Source organism: Dendrobates tinctorius, unplaced genomic scaffold, assembly GCF_039654945.1.
Source record: "Dendrobates tinctorius isolate UK_male_01 unplaced genomic scaffold, ASM3965494v1 ptg000020l, whole genome shotgun sequence".
Lineage (NCBI taxonomy): Eukaryota > Metazoa > Chordata > Amphibia > Anura > Dendrobatidae > Dendrobates > Dendrobates tinctorius.
In genome coordinates this window covers 22,299,563-22,322,413 of record NW_027361688.1, presented here as the reverse complement: position 1 = coordinate 22,322,413, position 22,851 = coordinate 22,299,563, and the positions used below count along the sequence as shown (strand labels likewise).

The 22,851-nt window shown below is 42.2% G+C and overlaps 1 protein-coding gene across 1 annotated transcript in view; it reads left to right on the top strand.

Annotated features, from left to right (window-relative positions):
* Positions 1-22,851, top strand: part of ITK (IL2 inducible T cell kinase) — a 49,626-nt gene that overhangs the window by 11,101 nt on the left and 15,674 nt on the right. Inside the window, exons 2-13 of the mRNA XM_073567882.1 lie at positions 4,274-4,378; positions 4,991-5,072; positions 5,831-5,959; positions 11,669-11,703; positions 13,268-13,413; positions 14,506-14,571; positions 15,958-16,012; positions 18,566-18,645; positions 20,089-20,222; positions 20,334-20,408; positions 21,580-21,751; positions 21,947-22,163. Of these exons, the coding sequence (XP_073423983.1) occupies positions 4,274-4,378; positions 4,991-5,072; positions 5,831-5,959; positions 11,669-11,703; positions 13,268-13,413; positions 14,506-14,571; positions 15,958-16,012; positions 18,566-18,645; positions 20,089-20,222; positions 20,334-20,408; positions 21,580-21,751; positions 21,947-22,163 (1,296 nt within the window). The remainder of the gene's footprint in view (positions 1-4,273; positions 4,379-4,990; positions 5,073-5,830; positions 5,960-11,668; positions 11,704-13,267; positions 13,414-14,505; positions 14,572-15,957; positions 16,013-18,565; positions 18,646-20,088; positions 20,223-20,333; positions 20,409-21,579; positions 21,752-21,946; positions 22,164-22,851) is intronic.

Here is a 22,851-nt window from a genome sequence, read left to right as displayed (position 1 = left end):
TTCTCCACAACTTCATCCCTGACCTGTTTGGTGTGCGCCTTGGTTTTTTATGATGTTGTTTGATCCCCAATGTTCTCAAACAAACCTCTGATGCCTTCACGGAACAGCTGTTGATATACTGAGGATAAATTACACACAGGTGGACTCAATTTACTAATCATGTGACTTCTGGCGAAAATTGGTCACTCAGGATTTTATTTAGGGGTAGCAAACTTCATGGGGCGAACAATAATGCACGTCACAATTCTCAGATTTATAATTTTTAAATAATTAGAAAATCGTGTATAATTCAGAGGAGTAACAAGTGGGCAGTAACGGAAGACATTAGCCAGCCCTCGACTGCCATGATAACCCATTGGTCCCCTACAACTTTCATCACGGGAAGCTGGTGGATTCCAGTGATCGTGCTTTTCACTGCCATTGTCAGAGATTATATGGAGCGGTACAGCTCCTGAGCCCGCTCCATACATGTGCACCCTGACTGTGCACACATATACCGCAGGGTGTGCAATGATGTTAAAGTACATATTTAATCTCAAATGATTTTTGCAAAATAAGCTGTCGAGTGTGTACAGGAAGAGTCGCATCACACATTATACGACTTGAATCCTGCATTTTTCAACAATTTCCCCCTCTGCAGGCTCTATCTCTAATTTTGTCTCTGTAGACTAGCTGCTTTCATGTGTTTCATACATAGCACACAGTGATATGAGGAGAGCCTGCTCTCCTATCTCCATGCGGTGTGTGTTCCCAAGTAGTAAGGACATCATGCAGCAGCACTGAGCAGTGTAGCTGGGAATGCAGCACTTACTGGCATGGAGCTGTACTATGTCTGTGTTCATCTCTCTCACTCTGTCACATTCTTAAAAAACTTCAATGGGCAACTGTAATCTGATTCTTCAGTAAGCTAATAGTATGTCTGGTCTTGAGAAATATGTGTTTTACCTATTTCTTGGATTGATTATACAAATTTTCTAATATTTACTATTAATATTACTTTAGTCAATGTTTGCTCAAACAACAGTGACTATTTAAAATTGGGAAACTTTCCTTTTTGCTATTCCTAAAGTTAGAATATCTTTAAGCTACATGCACCAGATATTAAAGTGAATCTGTCATTTCAAGTATTTTTTCAAAATAAGGTGTCTTATGTGTGTATATGAAGAATAACACAATTGCACAACACACAGGGCAAAAGATGCATGTTATGCACTGCAATACTGAGCTATGAGGCTGTGAATCCATCACTGTTTTGATTGATGTAGCTGTGAATCCAGCACTGTACTAATCGATGTGGCTGTGAATCCAGCACTGTAGAAATCTATGTGGCTGTGAATCCAGCTCTGTATTAATCGGTGTGGTTGTGAATCCAGCACTGTAGTGAAGTATAACAGTCGTTTGACATTACAGCATGAGTCTGTGTGTCTCACAGTGTGCTGAGTGCTCCTTAATCCCCCTTCCTTCTATATAAAGTATAATTGGAGGTGTAACCTGACACCTCAGTGCACTCAAACTGCTTCTTCCATCTACACTGCCCTACCCCTAGTGCACTATCATGGCATACATTTACTATTATGCCAATCTAAGTAAAGGAAATAGATGAATTTATTAAAAGGCACATGCTTCTTAATAAATTTGGCATCTAACTGTGAAGTACCTTTGTGCTTGTTTTTGGCTATTGGCGTAAACTGCTTAGTAAATGTGAGCCAGGTGTGTTTTTCCATGCTGTGTGTAAAAAATACTGAATATGAGACATTTATACTTTTGCTCCGAAGCATTAACCAGACTTAGGACTGTGGTCATTTCCTCTGTGTGGGAAGAAGACGATCATTCATAAAGATAGCAAACGTTTGTTGATGTCATGAAATGTTTCTCAGAGCTACCAGATATATAGAAAGATAATGAATGAAAATAAATTATAGATCTGAGATCTGCATTGATCTAAACTTCATCCATGGTTATCATCTCTGATTGACCCAGGTTCTTTCGATATTCCTGGCCTTCCAGTGAGATGGTAAAGTCCTTGTTGGCCCAGTGGTGGGTTTCTTACGAAATTCTGACTATTATTACTTAGGTGTAAAAGGGCTCAGACTGGGGCCACAACTCCAAATTAGGCACTTACACTGGCTTGACCAGTCTCTTGACAATTCGGAAATAGTAGGAAATGCCCACTAAGATATTCTCTAGCTCATACGGGTCTCTGTTGCTTCTACTTATTCGGAAACTTAGGGTACATTCACACTTCAATGGAAAAGCCAATTAGTACCTGTGCATTAGAAATCCAAGGCTGACACATGGATTTCTGCTCTTGATTTATGGCAAATGTTCTCTAGTTGGGCAGCTGCTCTACACAAGGATGATCGGCTTTGTCATACAGTGGAGGTTACCTTGACTTAGTAGCATCAACTTATTAGAGATGGCACAAATCAATTCTCAGAACCCGGTCTAGTGGACACGTCAGTAATCTGTGGCTGACAAATAGGAGCCCGGCGAAACGCCACCTACCTGCCAGCCCTTCTTTTGATTAGTCAGCCTGATGCTGGTAGGGAGCCCTGTGAAACGCCTCTTACTTGACAGCATCTCCGAGTCATCTTTTGATTACCTGGCCTGGCGTGACATCATCATTACATCATGCCGAACATGTGAGGTCGCGCCAGGCCAGCTAATTGAAAGAGGAGTCTAAGATACGGTCAAGTAAGAGGCGTTTCGCAGGGCTCTCTATCAGCGGCCACAGATCACTGATGTATCTGCTGGACCGGGTCCATCAAATTGATTTGCACCAACTCTACATATTTTTTCCGAAAATTCTCATTTACATGCATCAGATTTTCCAAGGATTTCAAATGATTTGGGCCCAGAATCTGCATGGAAATCAGCATCATATCCGACAGGTGTGAATAATGCCAAATAATTCCCCTGCCCCTAATGTTATACATCCCTGGTCTAGGTTTTTCATAACTTGACAATTGGATATTTTTATCAACTTTTCAAAAATGTGACGGACCAAGGACTATTTACTGGTGATTTGTTAATTTGTAGAGACATATTCCTTAAGGTAAAGGCTATGTTTGCCTTCGGACAGATTTTTTTTAATATATATATTTTTCATTTGCTTCCTAAAAGCAAAGCTAAGCAATTTTCGAAATAGTCTTCATTTAAAAAATTCTACTATTTTGCTGCTGAAAATGTCTGTAAGTTCTATTCCTGAGAGTTCTCTCTGCAGGGGCATACATAGCAGTCATGAGGTCCCATAGGAGAAGTCCTAATTGCACCCCCCCCAAAAAAAATTTTTTTTCGATGAGGTCACAGAAGAGCAAATCCCCCAATTTTGAAGCCCTTACAAAGTAAGTTTTCCCCACGCAAAGTATGATACCCCCACAGTGACCCCCAACACAGCAAGATGTCCCCAATAGATGACGCCCCAAATAGTAGGACAGCACCCCCAGTAGCTTTCCAAATTGTATGATGGCCCCCAGAAAGTACTCATTCATTAAAAAAAAATCCCACCTCTCCCCAATCCTCTGCTGCTCCAGTCTCTGCAGAATGTGGTCTGGACTGCCTGGCAATGCAGTCCTGATGTAAGGATCTCATGGCGGCCTACTGCACTGAGATCTCAGATACACATGGAGAATGACGGAAGAGGGAGCGTCAGCTGATGGCTCCCTCTTTTATCAATGCTTTCATTGTATCTGTATCTGGGACTGTAGCTGTCATCGGCCCACTAGACATCTGGGCCCTATAGTGGCCAAGTGGTCTGCCGTTATTAATGGTACGCCACTGTCTCCCTACTCTCCCCCTCCGTTCTCTCAGTGTTAGAGATAGCAGCAGGGAGATTGAAGGGGTTGTACGCAGATCTCCATAGCATGGATAGACGAGGAATCTTTCTCAGGGAGGATAAAGAAAACAAGCTATAGAAAAGGAGGTAAGCACATGAAGATGAAAGAGTACAATAGAATATGTGATGATAAATAGGCTGCTGAAAACCTCAGCACCCTGGATACACACAGATATTACATCCAGCCTATATTACTGAGAGGGACACTCCGACAAGAGAAAACGCTAATACGTAGATTAGGCTGCAAATTGCTTTTCTGTGGTGTCTCAAAAATAATAAAGGTTAAATAAATAACAATAAAGTTTATCACCAACATGTAAAAATGAGTTTTTTCCTTAGCAAATATGTCCATAACCTTTAATGTTTTGTCATTTTAGCTTCTCACCACAAGGTGCTGATCTCTTTAAGATTCATTATTGAATGTTATTTTATTTCTAGAAAGTGCGCAGTCTGCGTGGTTTTGTGGAAGTGCCTCGTATCAAATGTGTAGAAATAGTGACCACAGATGTCACAATTGCCTGCAGGAACAAATACGCTTTCCAGGTGAGACACGAGTGACAGTTACGGTATTGTGGGAATGGTTTATGCCGCCATCGCCTCCTCTTTGCTTTCCACCAATGACTATTCTAGATCTTCCGAAGCAAACAGTCATTGTACTTCCAAACGACACCATTCATTTTATCGTGTGATGTAATGGAAAGCGGGAAAAAAAAATTCCAAGTTTGGCAAAATCTCAAAAAGAGCGCAATTCACCAATAGTTTTTTGGGGTTTTTTATTTACCATGGTCACTATACGGTAAAACTGACCTGGCGATATAATTCTGCAGGTCAGTACGATTACGCAGATACTAAACATACATCAGATTAATCTATTTTAGATTTTGATAGATCGGACTTTTATGAATGCGGTGATACCACATATGTGTATTTTTTTATTTCTTTATTTTGATGGGGTGATTTTAAGTTTTATTTTTTTTATTTTATTTTTTTTTTCAAATTTTACAAACTTTTTTTTTCACTTTCTACCGTATTTGTTAGCCCCCATTGGGGACTTGAACCTACGATCATCTATGGGCGCATAGAATGATGTGCCCCGCTCGTGAATAATATTACAGCTTCAATATTTCACCACATCTGAACTTTCCCACTCCTCAGGTCGTCCATGATAATTATTTTCTATACATCTTTGCCCCGGATAAAGAAAGTCGGCAAGAATGGGTTCGGCATCTTAAAGAAGGTATGGCCAAAATGTGAATAGTCTGTACGAGGAAAATTAAAGGTGTTTTCCCCAATCAAATAACATATTGCTGATGATCAATGGAGGCCTCGGAGACGTCAACTGATCCTGAGGATGGACAGATGACAGCATTAATGTATACTGTGCTTAGATCTGCAGCACGGATGGACCCCCACATACTGTATCCTAAGATATGCCATTGCTTTATTAAATGGGAATGCCCTTTTAAAGGGAATATGTTAACATTTTTTTGCTATGTAATCTGAGAGCACCATGATGTAGGGATAGAGACCCTGATTCCAGTGATGTGTCACTTACTAGGCTGCTTGGTGTAGTTTTATTAGCAGGAGATTATCACTAGAGGACTAGTTGTCTTGTGCCAGGTAGTCCTCCTGCCCTGTGTAACCCCGCCTCCACCACTGATTGGCAGCTTTCTGCTTATGCACAGTGTACACAGAAAGCTGCCAATCAGTGGTGTGGGCGGGGTTACACAGAGCTCAGCATTCAGAGAACTGATAGATCTGCAGCAGATAAAACAGTGATTTTTTTCAACAATGCAACAAGCAGCCCAATAAGTAATGCTTTGTTTGAATCAGGGTCTCAGCACCTACATCATGCTGCTCCCAGATTACATAGCAAAAAACAGATGACAGATTCCCTTTAATGTTGTTTTACAAATTTAAGCAGCTATAACAGAGTAATATGTTTGGGTTTTTTTTGTGGTTGTCAGTGGCTGATATTTTTAACTTTATACCCAGTGACAAAGAACAACCATTGTCTGGTGCCCAAGTATCACCCCAATTTCTGGATGGAAGGACGATGGAGATGCTGCTGCCAGACGGAGAAGTTGGCAGCAGGATGCACTGTATACGACCCAGGCAGCAGCTGTAAGTAGTCGGACATGTTTCAGTTCCTTGTTATAGGCATAAATGTATACCCAGCATTCATCCCAGTACAGTCCCTGCATATTATACACAGGTAGACACGTTATTATACACATTATTACAAGTATAGTTATACATTCCATTACACCCAAATAAACTCTGAATATATTCCGATTAAGAAAAAAAAAGTATTCCTGCACTTATAGCACCATTTATAACTTTTATCAAATATATTAGCCACTACACCCTCTCTATAAAGCCCGGGAACAATGGATTAGAAGTTATAGCTGCCAACTTTGACTGACGGCCTTCCAGGAGAGCGTGAAAATAATTTCCTCGTACCCTCACGGCTTTGTACGGACTCAACCTCCTCCACACCTCTTCTCCCACCCTCTGAATGGGCGAATGACTGCACTCGGAACTTCATTTCACGATGGAGCATCCAAACAGCAAACATTTCTCAGTGCTGCTGCGTTTTTTTGGAGGCTTTTGCTACCTTAGGTTTTTCTACCTTAAACTGGTGTTATTGACTCACTTTATAAGGTGGATCCTCAAAGCCCAAGGTCTGGGTAGGCACATGGGCATCACTGCAGTCCTGGAGACTGCAGTCAGGTAGCAGAGGTCCTGGATACTGCAGTCAGGTAGCAGAGGTCCTGGAGACCTCAGACAGGTAAACAAGGTCCTGGAGACAGCAGTCAGGTAGCAAAGGTTCTGTAGACAGCAGTCAGGGAGCAGAGGTCCTGGAGACCACAGACAGGTAAAAGAGGTCCTAGAAACCACAGACAAGTAAAAGAGTTCCTGGAAGCAACAGTCAGGTAGCAAAGGTCCTGGAGACAGCAGTCAGGTAGCAGAGGTCCTAGAGACAGCAGTCAGGTAGCAGAGGCCCTAGAGACAGCAGTCAGGTAGCAGAGGTCCTAGAGACAGCAGTCAGGTAGCAGAGGTCCTAGAGACAGCAGTCAGGTAGCAGAGGTCCTAGTGACAGCAGTCAGGTAGCAGAGGTCCTAGTGACAGCAGTCAGGTAGCAGAGGTCCTGGAGACAGCGGTCAGGTAGCAGAGGTCCTGGAGACAGCGGTCAGGTAGCAGAGGTCCTAGAGACAGCGGTCAGGTATCAGAGGTCCTAGAGACAGCGGTCAGGTAGCAGAGGTCCTAGTGACAGCAGTCAGGTATCAGAGGTCCTAGAGACAGCAGTCAGGTAGCAGAGGTCCTAGAGACAGCAGTCAGGTAGCAGAGGTCCTAGTGACAGCAGTCAGGTAGCAGAGGTCCTAGTGACAGCAGTCAGGTAGCAGAGGTCCTAGAGACAGCAGTCAGGTAGCAGAGGTCCTGGAGACAGCGGTCAGGTAGCAGAGGTCTACCAGGAAATTTTAGAGCACTTCATGCTTCCCTCTGCCGACAAGCTTTTTAGAGATGGACATTTCATTCTCCAGCAGGACTTGGCCCTGTCCACACTGCCAAAAGTACCAATACCTGGTGTAAAAACAACAGTATCACTGTGCTTGACTGGCCAGCAAACTCGCCTGACTTTAACCCCATAGAGCATCTTTGGGGTATTGTCAAGAGGAAGATGAAAGACACCAGACCCAACAATGCAGACGAGCTGAAGGCTGAAGGGACTACTGTGGGAGGCCTTTATACAGCTTGGGATCTAATGTGGGGGCCATTATTACACAGTGTGGAATCTAATGAGGAGGCCATTATGTAGCATGGGAGCTAATACGGGGTCCATTATACAGTTTGTGACCTACCTTGGGGGCTATCATACAATGTGGGGACTTCTGTGGGTTTATTATATAGTGTGGGAGCTAATGAAGGGGGCCATTATAATTTGAAGGCTACGGTGGGGGACGAACAAATAATGTGGGGGTCTATATACAGTTTGTGAGCTACTGTGAGGACCATCATACACTGCAGGGGCCCTTATACAGTGTGGGGGTTTGTCATAAACTGTGGGGATCATTATACAATATGAGGACTACTGTGGGGACCGTGATACCCTGTGGGGACTACTTTGGGCACCATAATACAGCGTGGGAGCTAATTTCAGGGCCATTATACAGTTTGGAGGTTACGGTGGGGACCATTTACTCCTTCACCCACCAACATGTTTTCACCTTCCAGACCAGGCCAATTTTTTCAATTCTGAGCAGTGTAATTTTATGAGGTAATAGATTTCGAACACTTCAGCGTATCTCAGTGATTTTAAGAATGCTTTTTGGTGACATGTCCTTCATGTTAATGGTAAATTTTGGTCATTATGATTTATGATTATTTATGGTTTATTTCTGAAAAATATTGAAAATTAGAAGAAATTAAAAAGAAAATGTTGCAATTTTCAATCTTTGAATTTGTGTGCCCTTAAACCAGAATTATACCACACAAAATATTTAATAAATAAAATTTGCCACATCTCTACTTCACAACAGCATCATTTTGAAACATAATGTCATGAAGATGTTGGGACTTTGGGTGCTAACCGGGTCCCTAGAACTAGGGTCGCCCTGGTCTATCTCTGTCCCCCAGATTACTCCTGAAGGTGGAGACGCCGGGTTCTTGTGTTTGCTATGCTCCTATATCTACTCTGATCTATCCACTCACTCAAACAGAGGAGTGGAAAGCTGAAGTGCATAGGAACACATTAACCAGACAACAAGGGAAGACGGACAGGGATAAATGAAAATGCGAACCATAGAAAATACACACACCAAACAACAAAGTGGGACACAGGAGTTAAAGGAAGGAGAAACCAAATAGGAGAGGATGAGGATGTGCACACAGTCAAAACTCCAAGCAACAATCTCCTGAACAATCTCCAAACACTAACTCCTACCACGAACTACCCTTCCAACTCCAAAACCAGGCAGTAAGAGCTAACACTGGCATTCCCTACCTGTATATCAGCCAGGCCCACCAGCACCAGCCTACACTTGACAGTGCCTGCCTTTATACCAGCCTGCACCTGCCAGTGCCTGCCTGTATTCCAGCCATACCAGCCTGCACCTGCCAGTGCCTGCCTGTATTCCAGCCATACCAGCCTGCACCTGCTAGTGCCTGTCTGTATATCAGCAAGCACCTGCTGTTCCTGTGTTCCTGCCTTGCCTGTCTGTACCAGATGAACTTTCTTTCTGGGCCATTCTAGCTTCCTGCCCCTTGGGGGTCAGCTACCAGGTGTCTGATTTCTGTCCTGGTGTAGCACATGGTGTACATCTAGAGCCAAGTCTAACCCCACCATCAGGAGCTTTAGCGAAGAGACAGATATTCACGTAGCTACACCCCTCCCGGCTCTCCTCGGACCATGGCACGGTGGTTCCACCACTACCGTTACACATATTTACACATATATAACAGAGGGGAATGGCCAACACTGAACAGCTGAGACAATCCAAGTAGCTCCAGGAGCTTCAACTGAACAGATTAACCCTTGCACTGCTAGCACTAGTGTGAAAACCTTAAAAATGGACCTATGATTGCCTTAACATAAAATACACATACCCATCTACTGAACCATTCTGCTCCTCTGTGATGCTACCAATATCCCCCATTGCACTCTTGACTTCCTCTTCTGGTGGGGAGTGAAAGATGACCAATGCAGCCAAATCTGCACCAATGATTGACTGCAGTGGTCACATGCCATCTGACTGTCTTCTATTTGCAAAAATTGCTTAAGAAAGGCAACCTGTCTGCAACTATAAGACTCTGAAATCTGAGTGAGCACAGATCCATGAAGACGACTTTGGGATTTAGATCCCGTAACTTGAGTTTTAAAATCATCTGTAGAGTTTCGGAGAATGCATTCTTTAGGTTCTTAAGGAAATATAAATGATCAGAACATGATAGGTGGGGTCACGTGTTCTGGAGCACATTGGGAGTATTTCTGTATGGGAATATGATCACAAATCTGCAGGTAATCTGGTTGTAAGTATTAGATTCCCCTACAGCACCTCCGCTGGGGAAATGAGGCATTACATGGTTCAACCTTTTTAGTGTATGTTCTCCATGTTGATGACTCAAAGTTGCTTGTATATAATATGAGTATGTCATTTTGGAAATCACTTATTTTAATCACTGTGAACCTTGAAGGGTCCTTTGCCCTGACCCAGGAGCGCCCTATACCCTAGATCTGATGTAATGAATGTGAAGAAATTAGAAATGATTCACTGCACTCTTGAATCATGGACCAGTATACTTTGGTGCTATATTCTCTTGTTCTTGTGATACATGATACTGCCGTTGTGGAAGAATCTGAAGCGATGGCTTGTTGATATCATAAAGTTAAAAAGAGGTTGCGTTTTTACACATCGCCCCTTCGTGTTTACAGCCAATAGTCCTGACCACAAAGAATTTCCTATTCGTGTACTGAATACTATGTTTCGCAAGCTTCTTCAAAAGATTACATCAGTGAGAAACGGTAAATCACCATAAATGTCACAAGTAGCAGCTAAAATGGTGGCCTGTCTAGGAAGCATTAACAGTCTACAGTCCCTAAAAAATGGAGTATAAATGGTCTTGTATAGTTACTACTAACATACATAAAACCACTGCAGAACGGAGTGTGAAAATAGCCTTACTCATTTTCTGCTGCATTTAAGTCCAGGAGAAATCCACTGTGAAAACTTATTTCTCATACTGTATTTCTCCTTACCTTACCAGTGATGCCTACTTAAAGATTACTTGTCAGTTATTCTTTGTTGAATTTCCATAGCTTTTTTTTTATGAACTACGTTACAGAGGTTTATTAGAACCTTTTAAATTCTTTTATACCATACTTAGTTTCCCATGTACCAGAGGGTGTGCTTTTCCTTTTTTCCATCTCTGGAACTCGAGACCTTAAAGAGGACCTGTTTTTTCCTCATACTTTATTCCGTATGATCTCCTAGGTATACGTTTTGCCTTTTTTTTCCCTTTATATCTGACAATCAGTTCCCAAGATATGGTCTATTTTAACAGCTAATTTTCTGATCTTTATAAAAGTGGGTGATGAAATCTTGTGGCAGATAAAATAAAAATGGAATAAAATAAAAGCAAAAGCTGGCCACTGTTGACCTGGTGACAGGTCCTCTTTTAAGGTTCTTAGATCCAGGGATGGAAAAAAAGAAGCAGTGCACCCTTTGGCACTTGGGAAACTAAATAAGCTTTAAGGAGAGTCTGGAAGATTTGTAGTAACCCTTTGTCAAACTTATTTTTTAAGAATTGATATGGAAATCATTTTCATATGAAATCGGAGCATACAGAAGTACATAGTGCCCCAAGTCACATACTGCACAAAACAATACACCATGCGATAACTGCATGACCAACCGACTCTTGTTCTCAGATCCTCTTTAACATAAGGAAATGGTCTAATAACTACAGCAAACTTTAGTGGAACGTGAATTATTTCAGAATGTAAACAAGGACACAATATTTCCAAATGTTTCACAACACCCCCCTTATGGTGCATCAAGTGATACAAGCATATAGGGTACAATCAACACTTCTGCTGAACGCAACCACATTGTGTTAGACTGGGGATGGGGCTACAAGCTGTTAGGTCATCAAGGTTAATGGGGCCACGTTCAAGGTAAATCACCTCCCCTTTAGCAATAGCAGGATAGCCACCCTATTTGTCCCATAAGTCACACACCCATGAGGTTTGCATTGTCTAAAATGTTATATATGTCCAGGTTAAGGAATCTGTTATCAAATGCACATCTGTATGTATTATTTTTTGTCTTACAGGGAAACCATTGCCTCCCACTCCGGTTGACAACAGTGTAAGTTTAAAAATGTTATTATAGAGCCACAATCTAAGGGTATGTGCACACGTTGCGGATTTGGCTGCAGATCCGCAGCGAATTTGGCCCTGCGGATCCGCAGCAGTTTTCCATGCGGTGTACAGTGCCATGTAAACCTATGGAAAACAATTATAGGAATCCGCAGGTGAAATCCGCAGAAAATCCGCACTAAATCCGCAGGTAAAACGCAGGTCATTTTACCTGCGGATTCAGCCAAATCCACGTGGAAAAATCCGCAACATGTGCACATACCCTTAGTGATTGACGCCGCAAATATGTATAGTGTAAAAAAATGAAAGGGTTGCCAATGTCTTGTAGAAAAATATCACATAGGTCTTAATTGGAAAATCACCATGTCAAACATATATCGGACTGCACAGAGGCATTTTCCAGAATTCCGCACTTCTGAGTAAATAATGGATTGGAATTTGTTTTTTTAATTTTTCTGAGAATTAGTGAATCCAAATACTAAACATGGAAAATAGACAATGTTTTGTTTAATTTTTCTTATATATTATAATGCGTCCTTTTATTTATGGTAATTCTATTGTCTCACTGCACTTAAAGCTGTTAAATAATATATAGATAGAAAAATAAAAAGGTGTGTCCTAGGAAATCAACCATCTTCCTCACAATCCCGTCTTTGCTGTTAGGCAAATAACCAATGCAGGAGCTCTGCCCCACTGCTCTGTCTGAAATAGAAGACAGAATGCTAAGCATGGCACCTTTTTTTGTCAAAGGTTACATGTCATATCCCCAAATGCTATAAACCTGCAGATATGGGGTTAATCTGCAGGTAAGTAGTGTTACAAAAGTGCCCCGCCGCCTTGTGGAAAACAGGAGAAAATTTACGTTATTCCTTGACAGAGCCGCTGGCTTTCAGTCACAGAGACGTGCCCGGAACGGCTTCAGTCACCACTCACTATAATGTGAGCGGCTGCTGTAAATACGCCCTGGTATTTTGATTTACTGCTTGTTCTGTTACACAGCTGTCAGTGAAAGTGCCAGAGTGTGCTTACAGCTGCCACTCACAATATAGTGAGCGGTAACTGAAGCCACTCTGGACACGCCTCTATGACTGAAAGCCGGCGGCTCCTGGGAGGAATAAAGTTCCTTTTTTCCTGGTAGCTGCACTTTCAGTAACAATATTAACCTGTAGATTAACAGCTTTTGGGAACATGACAACTTCCATATAAGGTGGATATTTTAAGTATCTGCCAGCCGAAAATGAATGTCATCAGATTATCTATGTTCTCGGCAAGATTTCTACAAGACTGTATGCTGTACAAGCAAGTGGAAAATCTTACAGGGCTGGCACACAGTGAGGGAAAACGTATCTCTTGTTTACATTAATTAAAGGGGTAATCCCATCTCGTAGGACATATGCTGTAAATGTAGAGTAGAGGCGGATCCCATTTTTGAGAACTGCCTGTTCCATATACTGTATTTTTGGCATATCCTCTGGCTACATCCTTAATGTAAGAAATGTGAATACCCTTTATCAAAGACATTATCTTTTTTTTTTTTTTACAATTTCTTACAGAGAAGCCATTTAGATAAAGGCTGGGCAGTGGCATTATATGATTATACAACAAAGAATTCCCAAGAGCTGGCACTCCGTAGAGGGGAAGAATATCTACAGCTGGATACCTCAGAAATGCATTGGTGGAAAGTACAAGATAAAAACGGGTAGGTAGCAATACCAACCCCTACAAGTGTGATTATAATACATTTGGATTTCAGCAAATTTAGGATTATTTTTTATTGATCTGAAATTTTAGTAGTGACATATTTTTCCTATTAATTTACTCTTCATTGGAAATTAAAAAAATTACACAAATACTCTAATCTCTATTCACTTACATTGAAATGAGACATCGTGAAAATATGCTTAGCTGATAAATTACTGCCCTTAAACGGGACCTGTCACTTGCCTTAAATATGTATTTTTTTACTTGCTGTAAATGCCGCTGTTCTCCTGAATCCGAGATTGTTTCTCTTTTGTTTCTGCGCCTCTCCGATCCTGAGATATGGCCCCTTCTTCCCTTTATATAAATCTAGTCTTGTTAGCCAACTGGGTGTGATCCTCAAGTAGACGCCCACAGAAAAGCGTTGAAGACCACGCCCAGTTTGATAATAAGACTAGACTTATATAGAGGGAAGAAGGGGCCGTATCTCAGGAACGGAGAGGTGCAGGAACAAAAGAAAAACAGCGCCGGATTCAGGAGAACAGCGGCATTTACACCAGGTAAAAATGTACATATTTATGACAAGTGACAGGTTCCCCTTTAAGTTGCATTGTTTGTAATTTTTAATGGAAGTAAATGTTGAGAACTGTTTTACCCTTGTTAATGCCAATATTAAATATTAGACTGTTAATACAGTCTTTCATACAAGATGGTCTGCATCAGCACTTCTGAAATGTCCTTTTTAAAGTAAAAAAAAGTATATTCTTCATATAACAACAATTGCAGGGCATTTTGTCTCTTTGCTCTGCATCTCTAAGAAATGTATGAATAAATTAATGCTGGACAGAACCAAATATAGGTGTGCTCCTCCAGCTCTTACATTACAGGACTGGGAATGGAACACATATTTCCTGGAGGAATAACAGAGAGACAGCTACATAGAATCGCATGGGAAATTATTTACTAATACCAACATGTAAGGATAGTCGACAGATACTCTTGTCCTATTAAGTTACTTACTAAGAGTCAATTTTGTGTCAAGAGGAGAATAAATTACCCATTCCAATACAATATCCTAATATTCGTTTTTCAGACATATTGGTTATGCACCAAGCACCTACCTAGCAAGTCAAAGTGAAGACAGCCTGCTAACCTATGAGTAAGTACATTTCTGTCAGTATAAAAAGTCTGAGATTTCTTATTCAACACCTAAGTAAAAACAAAATAAGCTCATATCAATGTATTATGGTAAACATGAAGGGACTCTGGATAAAACTGGCCATATATGCTGGATAAAAATGTGTAGAAGCTTCAGGATGTTGGTTTTTATTATATATATTTCCACCTCCAGCTGAAGCTGATTGTTATTGTTTGCAGGAGAGAACTTTCAGCAGAACTCTCATGTATAACTAGCTTAAAGAGGACCTGCCTCTTGCCAGAAATATTTAATTTTATTACCTGTTGTAAATGCCGCTGTTCTCCTGAATCCGACCTTGTTTTTCTTTGGTTTCTGCGCCTCTCCGTTCTTGAGATATGGCCTCTTTTCCTGTATAAAGTATTTTTTATCCAACTGGGTGTGGTCCTGAAGATGACACCCATGAGGAGTTGCTGACCACACCCACTAGGTTTTAAAAAAACAACTAGATTTATACACAGGGAAGAAGATACCATATCTCAGGAACAAAAAGGCACAGAAGTAAAAGAAAAACATCGCCGGATTCAGGAGAATAGAAGCATTTACATCAGATAAAAAGATTATTAACTTTTTGGCACGTGACAGGTCTTTTTTAGGGTAGTTATCACTGCAGCAAGGTTTATGACTTATCCGTAGGAAAGGTGATAAATGTTTTATTAGTGGAGTCTAACCGCTGAGACCCCCACAAATGGCAAGAAGTGGGATCCTTTGTGTGAATTTTGCAGTAGTGCGTATGCATGACCACTGCTCTAGCGCCGCTATGGTCGCACATGCGCAGTACTGGTCCTATAGCTCTAGGGAAGTTAATGAAGGGACAAACACGCACGTGCACTTCCTCTTCATTCTTATGGGACTTTGGGAATCCTGATCTTCTGCTCAGTGGGGAATCATACATTTATTACTAATTATTTGAACTATTTTTCTCTGAGATCACCTGTACATAGGATTATAAGCGCTGGAGTCAGTGACCTTTTCATATTTCGATGTTCAGACTCCTAAAAAAAGGAGGAAGTGTTTTGCGGTTACTCTTTTCACTTCCCATGAACTTTCTGTACAAAATGGAAACTTTTTTTTTAACAAATGAGGAACGTACTTTAAAAATAATTCCTGTATTTGTGTTTTTAAAGGGGATGTTGAGTTTAGAGCATCCAATGGGGAATTTTGCAGGTAATAAAGGGAGAACTTTTACATCAGAACCTATCAATCATCTCGAATATAAAAATACCGTAAAGGAAGCATATTTGCAAAAATAGTCTCAATAAAAATTTTTGACCACAGCTCCCATGCAGATCTATGTGTCTTTATTGTAACAAATTTTCTGAAATGCTGACATATTTGCCTTTTTTTAAGATGGTACAACAGGAACATTAGCAGAAACCAGGCTGAGAAGCTTCTCATTGATGAGGTATGTGTCCATATATAACATAATGGAAGTGGCCGCTTTATTACTTTTGACCATGAAACTATAGCAGCAAACCACAAGATCAGTGTATCTAAGCCAAGTACCTACTACTCAAATAAATTACGGTACTTCCAAGTGGATCATAAACTGTCTAGTACAGTCTCAGTACTTAACTTAAAACCTTATGTATGATTAAAGCCGCCCAGGAATTGGACTTATTAGTAGAATGAAGGGGCAGCAGAAATCTTTGTGCAGTACCTGGCACTACAACTTTACCCCAATGAATTAAATGGGTTGAGCTACCATGACAGACACCGACACCCTCATATGGACATCACTGTGCCGGATTACGAATTAAGCACTGCTGCAGTACGTTCATGGCTGTCATCAGTCCCGTACAGATTAAGTCAAGCTGTAGTACGCTCATGGCTGTCATCAGTCCTGTACAGATTCAGTCAAGCTGTAGTACGCTCTTGGCTGTCATCAGTCTCTTACAGATTCAGTCAAGCTGTAGTACACTCATGGCTGTCATCAGTCCTGTACAGATTCAGTCAAGCTGTAGTACGCTTATGGCTGTCATCAGTCCTGTACAGATTCAGTCAAGCTGTAGTACGCTTATGGCTGTCATCAGTCCTGTACAGATTCAGTCAAGCTGTAGTACGCTCATGGCTGTCATCAGTCCTGTACAGATTCAGTCAAGCTGTAGTACGCTTATGGCTGTCATCAGTCCTGTACAGATTCAGTCAAGCTGTAGTGCGCTCATGGCTGTCATCAGTCCCTTACAGATTCAGTCAAGCTGTAGTACGCTCATGGCTATGATCAGTCCTGTACAGATTCAGTCAAACTGTAGTGCGCTTATGGCTGTCATCAGTCCCTTACAGATTCAGTCAAGTTGTAGTATGCTCATGGCTGTGACCAGTCCTGTACAGATTCAGTCAAGCTGTGGTACGCTCATGGCTGTGACCAGTCCTGTACAGATTCAGTCAAGCTGTAGTGCGCTCATGGCTGTCATCAGTCCCTTACAGATTCAGTCAAGTTGTAGTATGCTCATGGATGTGACCAGTCCTGTACAGATTCAGTCAAGTTGTAGTACGCTCATGGCTGTGACCAGTCCTGTACAGATTCAGTCAAGCTGTAGTACGCTCATGGCTGTCATCAGTCCTGTACAGATTCAGTCAAGCTGTAGTACGCTCATGGCTGTGACCAGTCCTGTACAGATTCAGTCAAGCTGTAGGGCGCTCATGGCTGTCATCAGTCCCTTACAGATTCAGTCAAGTTGTAGTATGCTCATGGCTGTGACCAGTCCTGTACAGATTCAGTCAAGCTGTAGTGCACTCATGGCTGTCATCAGTCCCTTACAGATTCAGTCAAGCTGTAGTACGCTCATGGCTGTGACCAGTCCTGTACAGATTCAGTCAAGCTGTAGGGCACTCATGGCTGTCATCAGTCCCTTACAGATTCAGTCAAGTTGTAATATGCTCATGGCTGTGACCAATCCTGTACAGATTCAGTCAAGCTGTAGTACGCTCATGGCTGTCACCAGTCCCTTACAGATTCAGTCAAGCTGTAGTACGCTCATGGCTGTCATCAGTCCTGTACAGATTCAGTCAAGCTGTAGTATGCTCATGGCTGTCACCAGTCCCTTACAGATTCAGTCAAGCTGTAGTACGCTCATGGCTGTCACCAGTCCCTTACAGATTCAGTCAAGCTGTAGTACGCTCATGGATGTCATCAGTCCTGTACAGATTCAGTCAAGCTGTAGTATGCTCATGGCTGTCATCAGTCCTGTACAGATTCAGTCAAGCTGTAGTACGCTCATGGCTGTCACCAGTCCCTTACAGATTCAGTCAAGCTGTAGTATGCTCATGGCTGTCACCAGTCCCTTACAGATTCAGTCAAGCTGTAGTACGCTCATGGCTGTCATCAGTCCTGTACAGATTCAGTCAAGCTGTAGTATGCTCATGGCTGTCATCAGTCCCTTACAGATTCAGTCAAGCTGTAGTATGCTCATGGCTGTCACCAGTCCCTTACAGATTCAGTCAAGCTGTAGTACGCTCATGGCTGTCATCAGTCCTGTACAGATTCAGTCAAGATGTAGTGAGCCTATGTGACCCGAAGGGGAGTAAAGACCCCTAGTCTAGTGGACAGTGGGGGTCACAACATAATAGAAATAATTAGTGGAAATCTTGTTCCAGGATGTATTCCTTATAAGAGCTAACAATGAGTGAAATAATTTATCTTCCTTTGTATTCCTCTTTTTATATGCACATTTCAAATTTTTTTTTTGGGGGGAGGGTGATGATATCTTTTGTGTAAGTATTTGGTACGCTGGGTCCAGATGGTGGCTGGACTATATTGTGTATCTGCGGGATCTGACGGCTCGGATGCAGAATAGCGGTATTTTTAGCAGGGATATAGATGACGTTCCTTTCCTTATTTTAGGAATGATCCGCCCCCTCCATTGTGCTCCACTTTAGTGCTCTAGATATAAATGGGATTTGTTCTCATATTAAGATTTTTTTTTCTCATTGTGTCCTGTTTAACATTTCTACACAGGGAAAGGAAGGGGCATTCATGGTACGAGATTCAAGACAGCCAGGGATGTACACAGTATCCATCTTCACCAAATCATTAGGGTAATTGTTGAACTGTCCACCCGTTATATCTCTATTTCTAACCTATATTTATATCAATCCAGGGCCCCAAAGCAAAGGTATGAATTGGCATCCCCCATCTACAGGCCCACAGCTGCCGTTAAACAACGCACCAGGTTCTGGCACTCACATTGCGATGGCTCAGTGGGGATAAGAGAGCGAAACCCCATATAACCACTTAGATACCGGGGTCGCTATTCACCATAGCATCTAAGGGGTTTACTTGCTGCAATCAAACCTAGCTTTGATCACAGCAAGTGTCTGCTATGTAAAACAGCCAGCACCAGCCAGGTATGAAAAGACCTCAGTTTATACAAACTCGGACTGGCCCACAGGGGAACTGGAGAATCCTCTGGTAGGCCGCTGTGAAGGAATGCTAATCAGCAGTGATTTTACACTGGATTCACAATTTGCAGAAAAAGTCAGTCATTAAACAAGGTAGCCAAATTAATATTACATAGAAGCAAAAGTAAATTTGCGTACTAAGGTCAGGTTATTTTTAAATCTAGCTGAACAGCAGGCCCTAATAATTAATGTCACTGGTGGGCCGCTTTTGCCAACCCAGTCCGACGCTGCATACAAATTCTGGGAGTTAGCCCTTAGGCTATGTTCACATGTTACATTTTTGCCGCGTTTTTTAATGTAAATTTTAAGCTGCGTTTTATAGTACCAGCAAAAGGTTTCAGAAATCTCATGCACGCAGATTGCTTTTTTTTTCCTGACTGAATTGGAAAACTGCTGCGTATTTGCAAACTGCAGCATGTAATTTCTTTCAGCGTTTTTTCAGCTTTTCTTCACTCATAGAAAACATGTCACTTCTTCCAGCATTTTTTTCAGCTTTTTTTTTACCCATAAAAAGCAATGAGTAAGTGCAAAAACGCAGGTATCAGGTTTTGCTGTGTTTTTTTTATGCAAAAACCTAAGGAAGTTGCATCATGTCTTCTTTTGGAGGGCACTAAACTTTATCAGCATGCACAAGAGACAATAAAAACGCAGCAAAAAAAGAAAAATGCTGCAAAAACGCACCATGTGAAGATATCCTAAATCTAAATTTGCTGCAAAAAAATCTGTACCTACTGCCACAATGGGCAAACAGAGAAAAGCAGGGGGTGACCGCTCAAGAACACTATGTCAAACCAACCTGATTGGCCGAGAGACTCTCCCAAATTAACCCCTGTAGCCTACAGTACCAGGTCCTTCTTCCAACTGCAGATCTTACCTTCTACTTTCCTATGGATCCCCCCCAACTCAAGGCTGTGCAATGTCAGACAGGCAGTGACAATAGGTCGTGAGATGGGGCCGATCTGGGATTCTGATACTGAGCGTTCTCCCTCAAAAGCGCCACTCATGTACGTAGGCTGCGTTTGGTATTACCGCTCAGTTGACCGTTCAAGCGAGTCTCATTTTGTAAATCTTCTTCCAAAGGGATGGTATTCACACGGTGAAACATTATCATATCCGGCAAACAAGCGATTCCCCTCCACGTTATTACTTGGCTGAGAAGATTGTGTTTTCCAACATCCCCAAGCTCATTAATTACCACCAACACAATGGCGGTGGTAAGTATTATGTGGGAAGGACTCATTTAGTTATGGTGGTAAAAAGGTTGTAAGCCATCGGCTTATAATGGATCATCGTAAATATTCAGATTGGTAATGCCATTGTTGCAGGTCTGGTGACAAGGTTGCGGCACCCGGTGTGCTGCTGGAAGGAGACCACCCCCATCACGGCAGGACTGAGCTACGGTGAGGCTGACTAATGGGATGTCTGCTTTGGGTGGTATCACAAGTTTCTTAGAAAAATGGCACACAAAAAAATACATTTTTAACAATTTTTGTAATTTTGCTTAGAGAGTTATTCTAGGAGGCCATATTCACATATATGGTGCCAATATAAACTCTGTAATAGTTGCCATCCAGTATTTGTGCGGGAGGACTGTTGTACTCAGACTGGTGCCTTTTTTTTATTTAAAGGAAATCTGTTTCCAGTTTTTTCTATGTAATCTGACAGCAGCATAATGTAGAGGCAGAAACCCTGATTCCTGTGTTGTATCACTTCATTTACTGGGTGTAGTTGTGATAGAATCACAGTTTTCTCTGCTGCAGAGCTCGAAACGCTGAGCTGTGTATAACCCCGCCCACACCACTCATTGGCAGCTTTTTTATGTACACTGACAGGAAGCTGCCAATCAGTGCTGGGGGCGTGAATGGACCAGGAGGCACGCCCCCTAGTCCTTAGAGAAAATATCCTGCTGATAAAACACTGATTTTATTGAAACAGCCTAGTAAGTGATACTTCGCTGGAATCAGGATCTCAGCCCCTACATCACGTGGCTCTCAGATTACATAGCAAAAACCTGCTGACAGATTACTTTTAATGGAAGGAGAAATCTCACTATGACCTCTGGATATCCTAGAGAGAAAGTCCCCTAGTCAACACGCCATAGCAGATGACTCCCTCCTTGGTAATTTCGGCCCGACCATATATGATAGGGATGGCCATTCATTGATTAGATCCTTGTAATATCAGTCACTGTAAAGGGAATGTACGGCCAGTAGTAGCACTTAATGGTAGTACCAGAAGTTCGACAGAGGTTTCAGAAGCGAGACCTGCGTCAATCCACCGATCAACCGGTCTGCGTGAATTTACAAAGCGATTGCCTGAATTAGACCTTTTGATAAAATAATTTCCAAAATGTAAAGTGTCATCACTTTATGATTGGACCCCCATGATCCCAAGGTTTTCTAAAAAAAAAAAGAATGGGGCCACGCTGCACAGGATAAAAACAGTACAGTGGATTATGGGGGTCCCAAAGATGGGGTCCCTAACTACTTTTTTAAGGTCCGACCATCAGGGTTATCTTGTTTCTTGAAATATACTGCAACGCTGAAATCATCTCTTTTTATTCCTCCTTAGGAAAATGGGAAATTGACCCCACACACTTGACTTTTGTTCAGGAGATCGGCAGCGGCCAATTTGGTGTGGTCAAACTGGCATCTTGGCAAGGAACGAGAAAAGTGGCGGTAAAGATGATTCGGGAAGGAATGATGTCCGAGGAAGACTTTGTGGAGGAAGCACAGGTGTTAATGTAAGGACCTTGTGTTGTGAGGGGTACAAGCTACACACATGTTCTGTACCTGCACATGTAAATAGGCAGAACTGCAGTGTAAAGCATGGAGGACATACAGAGCAGTAGCATCTGATGAAGCAGGAGCGTCCTTGTGTCCCATAACATCGCAGTTGCACTCTATACATTATTTTATCGTCTCATTTTGTTCTATAGGAAGATTTCTCATCCTAAACTAGTGCAGCTACTGGGAGTCTCTACCCAGCAAGTCCCCATCGTCCTCGTATTTGAGTTTATGGAACATGGCAGCCTGAATGACTTCCTGCGGAGGAATCGGGGCACCCTGACGCGGAGCACGGCGCTGGGCATGTGCCAGGATGTCTGTGAAGGGATGGAGTATCTGGAGGCCTCGAACTTCATACACAGAGACCTGGTATGTACCACATCTCAGCTGCGAATCAGTTCACCGGACCCGATCCATCGGCCATTTCAGTTATCTGTGGCTGCAGGACGGGAGCCTGAGAACCGCCACCTGATGGCATCCGCGGCTCTTCTTTTGATTACCCGGTCCGGCGCAACGTTGCATGCTCATCACGTCTTAAGGATGAAGTGCGCCAGGTTGGCAAACTATTCAATGGGTTGCCCACAAACAAGTTATATCAGCTATCCATAGGATAGGTGAGAAATGTATGATCGCTGGAGGTCTGACTGCTTAGACCCGCACCGTTCAAGAAAAGGGAAGGCCTAAAAAAATCTGCGTGAATGGAGCGGTAGTGAGCATGTGCGACCGCTGCTGCATAAACTGTCTATAGATGGGGTGGTCGCGCATGCTCTCTATTGTTCAGGTCATACAGGAGACTTTGGGCCCACCTTTCTTGGGATTGGTAGTGGGCCCCTAACAATCATAAATTTTTTTATACCCTGATATATCGGGGATAATGCCTTTAATATTAATTAAAACTTAGAAAAAACTTCTGAAGATATCAAATTCAATTGATTCAAGGTAATCTGTGACCAGGTTTTTGCAACCCCATATGAGAAAAGCATGATGTAGTGGAAAGGTCCTGATTCCATTGATGTGTCACTTACTGGGCTGCTTGCTGTAGTTTTGATAAAATCAC